Source organism: Pangasianodon hypophthalmus, chromosome 14, assembly GCF_027358585.1.
Source record: "Pangasianodon hypophthalmus isolate fPanHyp1 chromosome 14, fPanHyp1.pri, whole genome shotgun sequence".
NCBI lineage: Eukaryota > Metazoa > Chordata > Actinopteri > Siluriformes > Pangasiidae > Pangasianodon > Pangasianodon hypophthalmus.
In genome coordinates this window covers 21,994,724-22,009,477 of record NC_069723.1, presented here as the reverse complement: position 1 = coordinate 22,009,477, position 14,754 = coordinate 21,994,724, and the positions used below count along the sequence as shown (strand labels likewise).

The following is a 14,754-nucleotide window of genomic DNA, read 5'->3' as shown; positions in this document are numbered from 1 at the left end:
TTGTTGCAGACCAGGTACACCCCTTCATGGCAACGTTATTCCCTAATGGAAGTGACCTCTATAATGCGGATGAGGATAATGCGCCCTGCCACACTGTAAAAATTGTTCAGGAATGGTGCGAGGAACATAACAACGAGTTCAAGGTGTTGACTTGGCCTCCAAATTCCCCAGATCTCAATCCAATCGAACATCTGTGGGGTGTGCTGGCCATCAAGTCCAATCCATGGAGGCCCCACCTTGCAACTTACAGGACTTAAAGGATCTGCTGTTAAAGTCTTTGTGCCAGATACCACAGCACACCTTCAGGGATCTAGTGGAGTCCATGCCTCGATGGGTCAGGGCTGTTTTGGCAGCAAAGGGGGGACCAACACAATATTAGGCAGGTGGTCATAATGTTATGGCTGATCGATGTACATCCCACTTGTGCAGTTATTATTTTTGTTTGTACTTGCTTGTGATATTTTCTAATGAATATAGTTGGTTCTATTTCCCAAAATATAAACAAACTAGTAGCCTAATTTTAAGCACCACAACCTAGACTAGGCTGTTACCAAGGATTGCTGCAGGTTCACATTAATGAACATGGTCTTTGTCGTCCCGCAAGCTTCATATCTGACCACCTCCCACTCGTGCAAGCTTTTGTTGCATCCTGGGATACTGACGCACATCTCTAGCTTGTGACCTGTGACCCTTTCTGGCAAGCCTTCTAAAAAAATTGTGCGCCTCCTATTCATATCTGTATTTGTATTCATTTAATACACATTGTCTGTTCATTCTGAATAGCATATTCGTTATTCGCACACGTGCACATACACACACACACACACACAAAACACTGCTGTTATCCTGCCTAATAAAGGTTATCCAAAAGGTGAACTAGATTCTGGCTTCAGTTCTGGGAACAGCCATATGTCTGAGTTTTGCTTCTCTGACCCTGGCAAAGTGCAGCTGGAGCCAAACCAACACAACACAACAACAACAGCTGCATCCTCTCACCCTGACTCACACAAACACACACACCTCCCAAAGAATATTTTATGCCTTAGACACTATTCTTCATTATTCTGAATGAAAAATGAACAAAAAGCAAATATTACTCAATGTGTATGTGTTATTCATAAACCTTTATGTTTTACATGCAGACCCTCTAACCCACTCCTATAAATCCAACTCAATCTCATCTTTTAATGACATTTTAGCAAGAAAGACTTATGGCTGTTTAATAAATCCTGCACATAGCTGTGTCACTTTGGCATTAGGCATTATAGTCATTACCCCACAGTCTCTCAACTAAACCCACACAGCCTGTAGTTTCCAAACGGTGTGTGTAATAATTTTGGAGTTGTTTCATTGTTACGGTCCACAGAGGTTCAAACATCCTTCCAGTCCATTTGAGGTTTCAATTACTTGGAGCGGCAAAAAAACAAAAGCCTGGGTCTGGTTAATTCCACAGAGGTGCTGATGGGTATTGTGTGTCATGGCATGTCCTACAGGCAAGCTGACACATGCTAGTTAATGAATCTGGAATTGCTGTAATTGTGTAGTGCACACACTCTCAGAGATGGGTGGGATACGACATGATGCGCCTGATGACAGTGTCACAAGCCTGTATTCACACTGCAAGCAAAAGCTGCACAAATCACGGGTGTCATTTATCAAAGTGTGTGTAGAACAAGTTGATCAATTCCACATATTCTAAATTACTCTGCTTGTGTACAGCCACACATATTGACATAAAGAAACACTTTGGCACTTTTATGACTATTTTGTTTAAGAAATAAATACGAAATAAAATAAGCCAGCCATCTTCAGTACCACCTTGCTAAAGTCAAAGTCCCAATGAAAGAATCGTGTGTACTGGCTTCAGAATACTGGCTTCACAATTTTGATTTGATTTTCAGGATATTTTGAACAAAATTTGATGAAGAAAAATTATCATGGAAAAGACTCCTTTGTGCATTTTTTTGTCTGTATTAAATTAAATAAAACAAAAATTGCTAGGAACAGAGGCTTAATGTAAACAAAATGTACCACAGGTTCACCATATCTTAAAAATAAATAAATAAATACATTTATTAATTCTCCCAAAAATTTTGATTGAATAAACTATATATCTGACCTGGGGACTTTGAAAATGATCGACTGAAACATAATGAGCTCCGCAGCAGAAACAGAGCTCCAAAGTCGGCTAAAATGCCAGATTTCCATGGCCTTTGTTGTTGTTTAAAAGCTACTGAAGAGCTCTTTTTGACCGTTATAATGTGGTCATGTAACCGTATACCGCAAAGTGTGGCTTAGTTGTTGCAATCAGGAGTTATCGGAATTTACAAGTGCAGATCTCTTCTTGAAAGAACACAGTCATGCTCGCTATATATTTTAACACTATGGGATGTGCAGATTGGGACCTTACTATCAAAATTAATTAGAATGCTGATTTCTATGATGTGAATCGCACATTTCTACAATGCACATCATCAGATTTTTGCATCGCATTGCATTGTGTCACGATGTATCATTACACCCCTAGTCACAAGTTACCAGTACATAAACTGAGTAGCCTTTTCTGTTCAAACTGGGTGAAATCATTTTCATTATTTTTGCCTTTCAAACTGTTATATTTGGATATTTCAGCCTCGCTACTGTAATACTAAAGTTAATGCTAAAGGTACAGAATGTGTATGTTTGATATTATCACCCCAGTGACAAGCAAAAGTACACTCTAGTACCCTTTTTTCTGGTTTTATTTCACGTCTGGATGAAACACCTGGACACCACTCACACTGAGATCTTCAAGCAAAGTCAGGTAGTGACATATGACAGTATTTGATATAAACAAATTCTTACCTACAGAAATAAAGGTACCAAATTTTATTTTTACTTAATTGGGCGGTACCATCAAGGGGATATTTTTTGTACCTTTATTATGTATCTTTAATATTCAACCTGTACCTTTAATTAGCAATTATAGTAAAGCTTTAATGGTTCATCAGTGGTCCTTTAGGTCCAATGATGCACTTTAAATTAGTTTTAAAGGTACATTATATTGATTTAGGTATACTGTTTTCTAATTTTTGTCATTTCTCTTAACATAACATTGAACATTGCTTTACATTTAATAAGTTATCCACTAGCTCAGGCACCACATATAAACAAAAAATATTACAAGAATTACAACTAAGCGAAAAAACGTATTTGTTCTTGCTTAATGTTGGTTTTTATAAATTCTGTTAATGTGAACAAGCTAATAAATCAGTCGGATTTGAGCAGTAAGCTGCAATCAAACAGTCTGAACATAGCTTTATTCTCTATCTTATTTCTTGAGCATGTAGTTCAGCTTTATTATATCGTTTCGCCTGGAAGGAGAAGAATTCAGTATATATATATATTTAATCCAAGCGTTCAACATTTTACATTTTAACTTGCTGTTTTCATCATGTTCTGTTAGCAAATGAAACTGGAACTGCACTCCTGGTATTTCAGAAATGCAGACATGCCTTCAGCGAGTCTGTTTATGTAATATCTCATATAGCCTTGAGGCAGATCAATTTATATTTATTTTGCCTTTTGATTTCGTGGAAGTTTATTGCAGCACTCTTTTTTGTCCATATATGGCTTTGGAGGTTTCTTATAGGTCTGTTAGGGCATTGTTAATGCTCAAGAATCTATCAAGAATCTATGAATATTCATGAATATGCAAATCAGAAACAGAAACACCAGCTGTTCTAATAGCTGCGTATTAAAAGGTCCAGTTACATAAAATCCCTCGATAACAAAGCAACTGAATGGCAACAACAGCTTAACCATTACTGATAAGTTCATAGCTATAATTAAGCCAAATTGAAGTGGTTATGTTTTGTAATGGTGCTTAATGCTGCCACATTTGACTACAGCCATGAACTCTGAACAGATGAGACACTTGTTTTGAACTTGACCCTGGGAAAATAAACACTAGTGTACAGTACATGACTTTAGCCCCGATTTCCCAGTCGGCAACTAATTTTAGGGCTAGGCGACTAATGCTAATGTGTTCGATTAAAACTCGTAACTGAGAATTTCCAACCGCTGACTAGGAAAAAACAAAACAAAACAAAACAAACAAACAAACAAAAAAACAAAGCCTCCTCAACACAGAATTCCTGAGAAACTCAGGTAGCTCTACTTAACCCCGAGTTCAGCAAGTCACATCAAATCAACATGGCCACTCACATCATCAGCAGTAAACAATTTATAATTTGATTATAATTATCATTGAGTTATATTATATATACACAAATATTTTCTTTAAACATACAGACATATTTGCTCATTAAATCTATAACACTGACTACAGTTCATTGATTTGAGGAGGAAAATATACATCACTCTTCACAGTTAGCTGGCTAAATGGCTGCTAATAAAAGAAGCTCGACTCCATGGAGGTCAAAAATACCATAATTCTGAGTTCTGACTTCCTGATCAAGGTAAGTCAAACTCAACAACCCCCATCCCCCAACCCCGCCCCCCTGCCTCAGCAACTACTCACTCTGCATCTGTACTGCTTGTATACTGTGAATGATTAAATGATTGAAAGTCATGTAGACTCTTCCTTATCAGACCAGAATGGGTAAAAAAAAAAAGAAAACTCAGTGACAGTCTGTGAAAACTCTCCACTTTCTGAGCTAATATGTCTATCCCTGTTGCTTCAGCTAAATAATTTACATAAACACATGTGATTAGATAAACCACAGCAGAGGATAGGTTAAATCTTCATAATCATGTTTCTGAGTTCAAGGCTACCTGAAATGATCCAGCCAAATCAGATTAATAACAGATCTGATTGTTTGTGTCATGTTTTTTTCTTTCAGACAGGAATGTACGCTATCGTGGCTGCTTCAGAAGACCCGACAACACGACCGCAGCGTCTCTGATCCGCATGGTTCAGCCTAACCTCACCTCCCAGACGTGTATCGAGGCCTGCATGGACAAGGTGTTGCCTCCCTGCTGTCTTCCATCCCCCTTTCCAAATCGTCTCCATGCTTCATTTTTCTGCTTGTATCACTGGAAGATTAGCATTGATTGCCCTTTCTCCTGGCGTCTGTGCTCGGAGTAAAGCACTTCTCTGAGTTAGATTTCTGCCGCAGCCCTTCTGAAAACAATCTGCTTGTTTAAACATTAATGTGGCCCTTAAGACAATCAATTAATGCTATAATCAATTGTGCACACTACTTGCTGAGTGGTGTTATTCCAGAGTAATTGGAGAACCCGCGGTTAGATGCTAATGCTTTGCTACGCTCTGCCCACAGGGTCAATTGATTGTCAACTGAGAAACTAATTTTGGTGTTTGAAAGTGCTTTCTGCTAATAGGAACTAAAAATAAATGCAATAGCATGTAATGATACACAGAGAGGCACAGATCTCTATTTGAGTAAATGTCTCAGCGATATGTTCATCATTTTTATTACAGATGCGTGGCACAAACACACAACCGAGAGCCGAAGTGCTGAAGAGCCTCCACACATTTCTTCTCTCCAGGACATTAACACACTCTCCCTTTCTCTCATTAGGAGTTTCCTTTAGCCATGCTGAGCGCTCCGGAGTGTTTCTGCGGCTACGCTACTCCACATTTCTCCCTCCATGATCCAGTGAATGAAGAACACTGTGCTCAGATCAACAGCAGCCTGACGACTGACAAACCACACCCCTACTTCCTGCAGGTCTATCAGACGCCTGTGCAGGGTAAGAGCCACACTGAGTGCTAATCAAACACACAAACATGTCAGCTGATTCTCATGACAGCTTCAGTGCCCAGAGCCTTTAATATTGTGCAGCCTTGTGCAAAAGTTTGTACCCCCTTGAACTTAATAAAGAACTCATGTAAGGAATATGGTGTTATGAGACACAAATCAATGATGGGGTGGTGTTTTATTAAGAACATCGTATCATCCTTTTTTTATCCATTTACAGTTACATTCAGTATTGTGCAACGTCCATGAAAAAAGTTAGTTCCTGTTATCACTTACTTTATAGCAGCTGTTGTCACAAATTCGGCTGAAAGCACTGCTTTCGCTTGTTTAGTTCCCAAATGCTTTGCTTTATATTTTTCCATCTGCCTTTTTTGTTTTGATTCTATCTCTGTCCCCATCCAGTCACTGGTCTGTTACCCAATGTATTCACCTGTTCCATGTTTGATTCATCAGTAGTTCGCCTTCTTATTTCCTCCATGCATCATTGTTCTTCTCAAAGTCTGGTTTATTGTTATCATGTGCTTCTTAGCCTTGTTTTCTGAGTTCTGTTTATCTTTATTTTAACCCTCACCGGTTTCCCTCGTTTTGATTACGGATAATTCCTGTTTCACTCTGCATGCCTGTGTATTGAACCCAGCTATGGACTTCAGCTCTATTCTGATTGGATTAGTGTATCAGTAATAAATTTTTTACACATCTCCTCAGTGATAAAGCTCTTGCATCCAGACAGAACTAAAAAGACAACAGGAGGATTGAGTTCCTAGCGGGATGTATTTTCTAAGAACTCGGATGTTTGCATTACATGGTCACATGATCACGCTCCATTCACAACACAGTGTCCGGACCAAACCAAAGTTCCAGCAACAATTTGAAAATACGACAAAACAATAATAACAAATTATAAAAGAAGCATCCATTTTTTGTTGTGTGACTCAGAAAGTGCTTAATATTTGGGGGAGGGCCACTGATACATGCGCTACGAGAATAAATACAGCAAGTAGCAGCAGACAAATATGTTTTTTCAACTCAAGGCGACATCTGCATAGAAAATCACAGACATCAGACGAGTTTGGAGAAAAGCACCAGGTAATTCAGCCTGTAATTTTCTCAGATCTGGACAGAAATGAAGTCACAGAGTAGCACCTGTAAAATAGGAAATTACCCAAGGACCTCATGTAAATTTAATCTGTCCAGATAAGGCTTTCGACTATGATTTCTGGATTCCTCTTAATAAAGCATGTCTCTAGTTTTTGTCCTCCTGTCCGTACAAGACCTTCACTCACCAGCCTCTATTTTTTTTCTCTTTTGAGACAAAAAAAATGTAGCTTCACATGTTACTGAGAATCCACAAAGTGTAAACTTCCCATCCTGAAAATTTTCCTGTGATGGAAAACTGTCATTTGTTGTAGCAGCAGGATATTGACAAATCATAAAAATGGTTAATTAGTACATGTGAATATATTAATAGTGAAAAAATCCAAATGAAATCAGTACAAAAGTTTGTATCTTGCTTTCGGAATGTTATATAACATATGTTATATATTCTCTAATAACGTTTGTGCCCACGCTTGCTCTTTACTGCCTCCAGTCTCATTAATATTCAAAGTTTATTTGACTGAACTAATGAAATAGAAGCATTTTAAAGGATGTTTTAATAGGGCATTACGATTATTAGCTGTGTTTGTACTGCAGCCAGACTTCAGACACATCTCAATTGATTTTATTTTTTATATGAATACATTTCTAACCAATAATTTTGTAAACTTGTTGTCTGTTTTGTCTTATTGTTTTCTCTGAATAAACGAAAAATCCAAAGTCTTCATATATACACTAATCAGCCAGGACATTAAAACCATTGACAGGTGAAGTGAGTAACATTGATTATCTTGTTACAAGTGGTGGGATATATTAGGCAGCAAGTGAACAGTCTGTTCTTGAAGTTGATGTGTTTGAAGCAGGAAAAATGGGCAAGCGTAAGGATCTGATCGACTTTGACAAGGGCCAAATTGTGATGGCTAGACCACTGGGTCAGAACATCTCCAAAATGGCAGGTCTTTTGGGGATGGTCCCGGTATGCAGTGGTTAGTACCTACCAAAAGTGGTCCAAGGAAGGACAACCGGTGAACTGGGGACAGGGACATGGGCACCCAAGGCTCATTCATGCGCGTGGGGAGTGAAGGCTAGCCCATCTGACCCAATCCCACAGAAGAGCTACTGTAGCACAAATTGCTGAAAACGTTAAATGCTGGCTCTGATAGAAAAGTGTCAGAACACACAGTGCATCACAGCCTGCTGTCTTCGTATATGTAGCATATCAGTAACATTAATATTTTCAAAACAGTCTTTGACTAATCTTTTTTCACTCACATGCATGATGGTACTATTACCATCCACAACTTTTATGCTTCTGTCACATTTCTAGCAACATGTAACAGGTTTATCCGTTTGTTCATTTGGTGATAAATAATGCAGCGTTTCCTCATGCAGACTCCAGATGTACAGAGCGAAGATTCCTGCCAGAAAAATCGAGCCGGCTGGTGGCTCTGTCCAGTTTTCCTGGAGCGGGTAACACATGGGTGAGACACCTGATTGAGCTCGCTACTGGATATTACACAGGCAGCTACTACTTCGATGGCACACTTTATAATAGAGGTAAACAGACCTGACATGTTCTTGTTTCTAATTGTATTCATTTTATAGTCATATAATGTGAAAAAAGGTTACACCTAGCACACTAAATGGTTCTTCATTTAGTCCTTCTGCACTTAAAAAAATGGAATATGTGGTCAGTCAGATTGAAGAGACCATATTACATATAGTTTGTATAAAAATATTTAAGTTTCTCATCAAAACATGATTTTATTACTTATACCAAACTTTCATTTAAGCAAGTTTCTAAATCCCAGCTTGAATTATTAATGTAGTAACCAATTACATTATGAAATCCCATGAGGATGTTGGCACTGACTGGAATTATATCTATATATAATTAATAATTATAACTATATATAATTAACACAATTAAAATGTATAGTAGAATAGTGCAGTGGTAATGTGGCTGTGGAAAAATGCCAGCAATCTGGGTCTGATTCTCAGTTTAGGTGGGCGTGTGGAGTTTGATTTTATTCAGGGTTGTGAAAATACGTGATCAAATCATTTTGGATATATGAAAACAAATTGTGTTAATGTCATTCAATTCAATCACATGGAACTGCTGTACGCATTTGAATGAAGTAAATTCAGTTAGCTTTTTTTTTCCCCCCAGTGTGGTTGAGGCCATTTAGGAAGCAAGAACATTTACCATCCAAAGAACCTCTTAAGGATTTATTTATTTATTTATTTATTTATTTGAATAGCGTACTGACTAGGTTGCTGTACTGGTACTGTAAGATCAGGAAACTTTTTGAAACTACTAAAAAGTCATTAATGGTTTGTGGGGGGGAAAAAAGTTTCCTCCATTTGCTTTCCTCCATTCGCTTCCTCCAACTGACATGATTTAATTCATCTGAAAAGTACCAAAGGTTCAGATGAGGGGTGGGTTTAGCATTCATACAAATCACCTTCACTTTCTTAATGAGATCTGGATGAAAAATTGTGGTCACTGTGACATACAGATACCAAAAGAGGTCTAATATTTTGCTAATGAACTCTGTATTTTATTTAACTTGAGCTCCATATTTGTCATTTAATGTGCGGCTGGTAGGCAAGAGTCTTTTCTCAAGGCTTTTACACATATTAGTCTGTTTTCCAAGTCTGAATCTGATTGAAATTGATACTTTTAGTTCTTCTTGCTACTTGTTATATAATTAAATGAACCAAAAAGCAAAAAAGAAAGTAATCTGAGTGGTGTGCAATGCTGAAAATGTCCTTGTAAAAACTCTCACATTCACTGGTAAGAAATATGATAGAAAAAAGTAAACAAACCTTTGCCATTTGTGTATAGAAATGATAAAAATCACCAGAGCATGGAGAACATGGTTAGATAAAAGATTAGATGATTATATAAACAGCTAGTTTAAAACATTTTATATATCACATTCATGGTTTATTTATTTATTTATTTGTTCATTGGCCCAAATCTCCGTAACACGTGGCATTTCTGCAGCTCTGCAGCTCTGTCCTTTGGCTCATTTTGCACCTCATGGCTCAGTTTAGCAGCTCACATCTACAAAACAGGTCCAGATTTAATAATCCTCACTGTTGTAGCAGCACAATTCTTCTATACTTTTCACTGAATTTACTAAATATACTATATACTTGTTACTAAATAAAATGATTCAACATTAATAGCTGAGGCTTTCTCAAATCAGACATGTCATACAATCATAAAGATTTATGTATGTAGCATAATTCATACATTAATTTTACAAAGAAAAATGAAAATTAAAATGTAACAAATTGTAAAGATAAATACATTTTAAAAATAATAAAGTAACCATGAAATAAAAAAGTAATTAAAAACATGAAAGAGTTATAAGCATTTGAGCAAAGCGGGGAAATATGGCTGAAGGATTTGACCGAAACTGAAAGTCAAACACTTGCTCATATCCATCACTGACCTGATATCATTAGTCTGGAGTGTGAAGCCGAAGCTCCATTACTCAGATTACTCGAAACTGCATGTGTTTGGATCGAGACGTGGCTCTGAGATTCGCCCGCGTCTTTCTGGCGTCACATCTCAAACCTCTCTCCTTCTGTTCAGGCTTCAAGGGCGAGAAGGATTACTGGAAAAGTGGACGCACCATCTGTGTGAAGACGCACGAGAGCGGCAAGCGCGACATCGAGATGTATGACTCAGCCATCTTGCTGATCAGAAACCCGTACCGCTCTCTCATGGCCGAGTTTAATCGCAAATGCGCAGGACATCTTGGCTACGCCTCAGACCAGCACTGGAAGAGCAATGGTATCGCCATCACGCCACATTCTTTAACTGTCTCACAGATCTAATAGACTTAACCGTTGAATTCTGGACTCTGATTGGTCAGAAAGTGCTGATTAATTTTCTATAACAGCTACAAATAACGAGTTATATTAATGCGATTGTTCTAAAATGTTATCGTTTCTATAGTACAACAACTAACAACAACTAACAAGTTTTCTATAAAACTTTTTGTTGCTTCGTAACAGTCAGTTTTTGCTTTTTTCTCAATATTTTTTTTGGTTTATTAACTTCAAGTGAGAGAAAAAGAAGAGAGGCTGGTGAGAGCTGCTATAATTTCAGTGATAACAGTTTTACCATAGTTGTTTTATGGACATTCCACAGCATTAATTGTAACTATAAATGGATAAAAAGTACAACCTATCATTCAGTTAAATTGCTTTAGTGTAAGAGGAATAGAACACTTCAGCATGTACTGTTATTGAAAAATAATCTTTGGCATTTCAACAATAACTCCGTCATTGATTATTTTCCAATAACAGCACAACCCCAAGTGTTTTATTTCTTACTCATTGCCTGGATCAATGCTGTTATCTCAGTAATGCAAAAGGCAGCAAGCCAGTTGGATTTGCAAAATTTAATTAAGGACGACTGAGACACTGAAGGATTAAACAGATATTTGCTCTATCTGTGTGTCTGTGCAGAATGGCCCGAGTTTGTGGGGAGTTACGCATCATGGTGGGCGTCTCACGTTCTGGACTGGCTCCGATTTGGCCAGAAGCTGCTGGTGCTTCATTATGAAGAGCTGCAGGAGTCGCTGGTGCCCAGGCTCCGCTCTGTTATCGCCTTTCTCAACGTCAGCACCAGTGAAGAACGCCTCCTCTGCGCTGAAACAAACAAGGACGGGCATTTCAAACGCTCCGGTGCTCGCCGGCCCACCTTTGACCCCTTCACCCCGGACATGAGACAGTTGATTGACAGTTATATTAAGGTCGTGGATCAGGCACTCAGAGACAGCAACCACAGCGGCCTGCCTCAGGAGTACATCCCAAGATGATGAGGGTTATAAACCATGGCAATGTTTAGTTTTCCTTCAAAATTTAAATTAAGGGCTTTATTCAAGACAAGTGTTGGTTCTGTTCTTGGAGCTTCATCAGGATTTGACATTTCTTTTCCAGTTTAAAGCTTTGGCACTCACCAACTCCATCATGCTTAATGTTGCAGTGAAGATTCATTAAAGATTCAATCTGATGAGATTCTGGTTAACATTACAAGGGAAAATATTGAGTATTTGACCAAGTGGAAACTGATGTCTATAATGTGTTGCCATTTTCTAAAGTTTAATTAAATAAACTTTACTTAGTCTCCAAAATGTTTTCAGTGTAATTAGATAAGAAGTGTCATTTTTCAATAAAATTATGTAACAAACAAAAAAATGTGGTCAGCTGACTTCTGTAGAGATTTCTAATGAAATAAAGTCATAGCACTGATGATCAGATGGGACATTTTTACACTGATATTAGGGTTGTAATCAAATATGAGTACATTATTCAGAATAAACAGATGTGTTATAAACAAATACAAATACAAATACAGATACGAGTAGGAGGTGCATTATTCAATAGACCTCCAATTATGAAGCAGTACAGGAATTTATGAAAAAAGAGTAATTTTGTAGTGAATAAAATATCTACATGTGTCTAATTAGGGCTTTACTGAACAAATAACGAGACCTTAAATAACCCCACTGATGTGCGATCCTTAAATAAAGTGTTACTACATCACATTTCTGGTACATTCACACTAGCAAGTGACAAATCAGCGGGTGGTCTTTCGTTCTCTATGTAGCCAAGATTTCAGAAACAGCGACAACCGACATGTGAGTTGAGATCTTCTCAACTTTAAGCAAATTAGGTATGATGCAGTAAAGCGATCAATCCAAACGATTCCTCAGACTAATCGTATGACTTGCGTGGTGCAACAATTTTTCATTTCCCTCTTTCACAAGTTTAGTTCCTACCTGCAATTAGTTCCTATGCATGTTATTTTTTTTTTTATGGAATAAAACCTTATAACTGTGGTTTCATCTTCTCCTTTCATATACGACTTCTCATTAACTATGTATAGAGATGTTACGGAGAAAAATAAAGCTTGGAAGAAAATACAGAGATCATTGTTGTCTCTGGGGAGTGTTTGTAGCTAGTACAGCTAGATTGCACTGCTAAGTTGCTAATAACTAATATGGAGCCTGGCACATAACATATAAATCACACGACCAATTTTCACACTGAATAGTGTGTTATTTTATTTAATTTGTGTTTAACTAGTCAGAAGAAGATATGAATAAATAAATAAATTATATATATGTATATATATATATATATATATATATATATATATATATATATATATATATATATATATGCAGGTATATACCGGTGCCCCTTGTTAGTGTATATGGCTAGTACAGTTAGCTTGAACTGCTAACAAAGCTAATCAGAAACCTGGCACAGAACATATAAATAAAAAAAAAAAAAAAAAAAACAATTTTCACACTCATTAGTGTGTTATTTTCAATTCAATTCAATTCATTTTTATTTGTATAGCGCTTTTTACAAAGGTCATTGTCTCAAAGCAGCTTTACACAAACAAAAGTAAAGTGAAGTGTGTGTGTGTGCCGTCTCTGATGAGCAAGCATTATTTAATTTGTGTTTAACTATTTAGAAGAAGATTATACATATGTAGGCATATGGCTGTGCCTCTTGTGAGTGTATGTAGCTAGTACAGTTAGCTAACTGCTAACAAAGCTAATATGAAGCCTGGCATGTAGCATACTTCAAACGACCCATTTTCATGCTTTTTCACTTTATTAAAATATTAGAATTCATTGTAAGTACATTTTAAAGACAAATAAATTGTATGCTGTAGTAAATCGCGTGCTGTAAGCTACATTTTGGTTTCTACTCTTTCTCATCAGAGCTAAAAATGATAGACGGATGGTACACGCCTATGAGCGGCAACAGCAGCGCTTGCTCCACATCCACAAGAAACAAACTCCAAGCGATATGAGTGACTTGTCACGCGCTGGTGTGAACATAGGGCCAGGTCTCTGACTTTACTATTATCAGCTTTCAGAGTGTTTACAACGCTGCTACAAGTGCAAGCTGTTTCTCTTAGAGACTTAGTGACTATCACTGAACAGTCAAAAGTCCCATTTTAAAAATGGCAATACCAACAGAGTGGCTTTTCTTTGCTACACAAACATCCCAAAGGACCGTCATGTTGATTCAACCTACTTACTAAAACCTCTTCAAACATAATCGGGGCTGTTTTAATAGACAAACTGGTGCTAGCATCCCGCTAATCCTCACTAAGCAGATTAGCACGATGGCAGTCCACTCCAGATGTGTCTGAATGTCACACTGGGTAGCACAGCTGCATGGGCTGAGATCAAGTTTGGTGTAATGGCAGTGAGATTATAGATTTATAGATTACGGAAGCTCTAGTGGATTACAGAATCTCACAGCTAGAACCTTAGGTTTTTCAGGTTTAACATTTCACACAGCTTTGAGTTTCCAAACTTCATGGTTTAACAGAATAACTAGGTGGGAAATTATATTTTCATTATAAAATATTATAATTGACAGTTAGGATTAATGTGATTCAAAGGCTTGTCCAATTTGCCTTACAGACTGATTCCTATTTTCTGAATCATTATTAAATGGTCTGCATTTATTTAAACAGTCAGAATAAAATACTGTTTTCTTTTTTTTTTTGTTCACAATTTGTAATGTTCCTGAGTTACTCAGCTTGCCTATACAGACTACTTACAATTTTTTTTCAATTGCAATAATAAAATTTATTTACCTCATTCTAATATACACTATTATTGTTTCTATAGTAACAACTGACTCTGATACAGCGGATTGTTCTACGTATATGGATTAAAAAAAAAAAAGGTGTGTAATTGTTGACATGCTGAAGTTTTCAGTATGGAGATGTTTATTTAGCATTTATGGAAGGAGTCTCCAGTGTCAGCACTTTGTAACAGTACGTTTTCCTCTACAGGAAAGTCTTCAGGACAGACGAGTTTACGCTTATAACAAGTGTAACGAGTCTGTAACAAGCTATTTTTCTTGTCTTAGAGAGGGG

At 37.3% G+C, this 14,754-nt stretch overlaps 1 protein-coding gene across 2 annotated transcripts in view; it reads left to right on the top strand.

Moving 5' to 3' along the window:
• LOC113539369 (WSC domain-containing protein 1) overlaps positions 1–12,826 on the top strand; it is a 37,691-nt gene extending 24,865 nt beyond the window's left edge. The window contains exons 4-8 of one of the 2 annotated variants that reach the window (XM_053239919.1): positions 4,845–4,966; positions 5,544–5,715; positions 8,211–8,375; positions 10,426–10,626; positions 11,307–12,826. In XM_053239919.1, coding sequence (XP_053095894.1) covers positions 4,845–4,966; positions 5,544–5,715; positions 8,211–8,375; positions 10,426–10,626; positions 11,307–11,659 — 1,013 coding nt within the window. In that variant the 3' untranslated portion in view covers positions 11,660–12,826. The remainder of the gene's footprint in view (positions 1–4,844; positions 4,967–5,543; positions 5,716–8,210; positions 8,376–10,425; positions 10,627–11,306) is intronic. The other variant, XM_026935092.3, reaches the window with a different exon arrangement.
• The last annotated feature ends 1,928 nt before the right edge of the window (positions 12,827–14,754 follow it).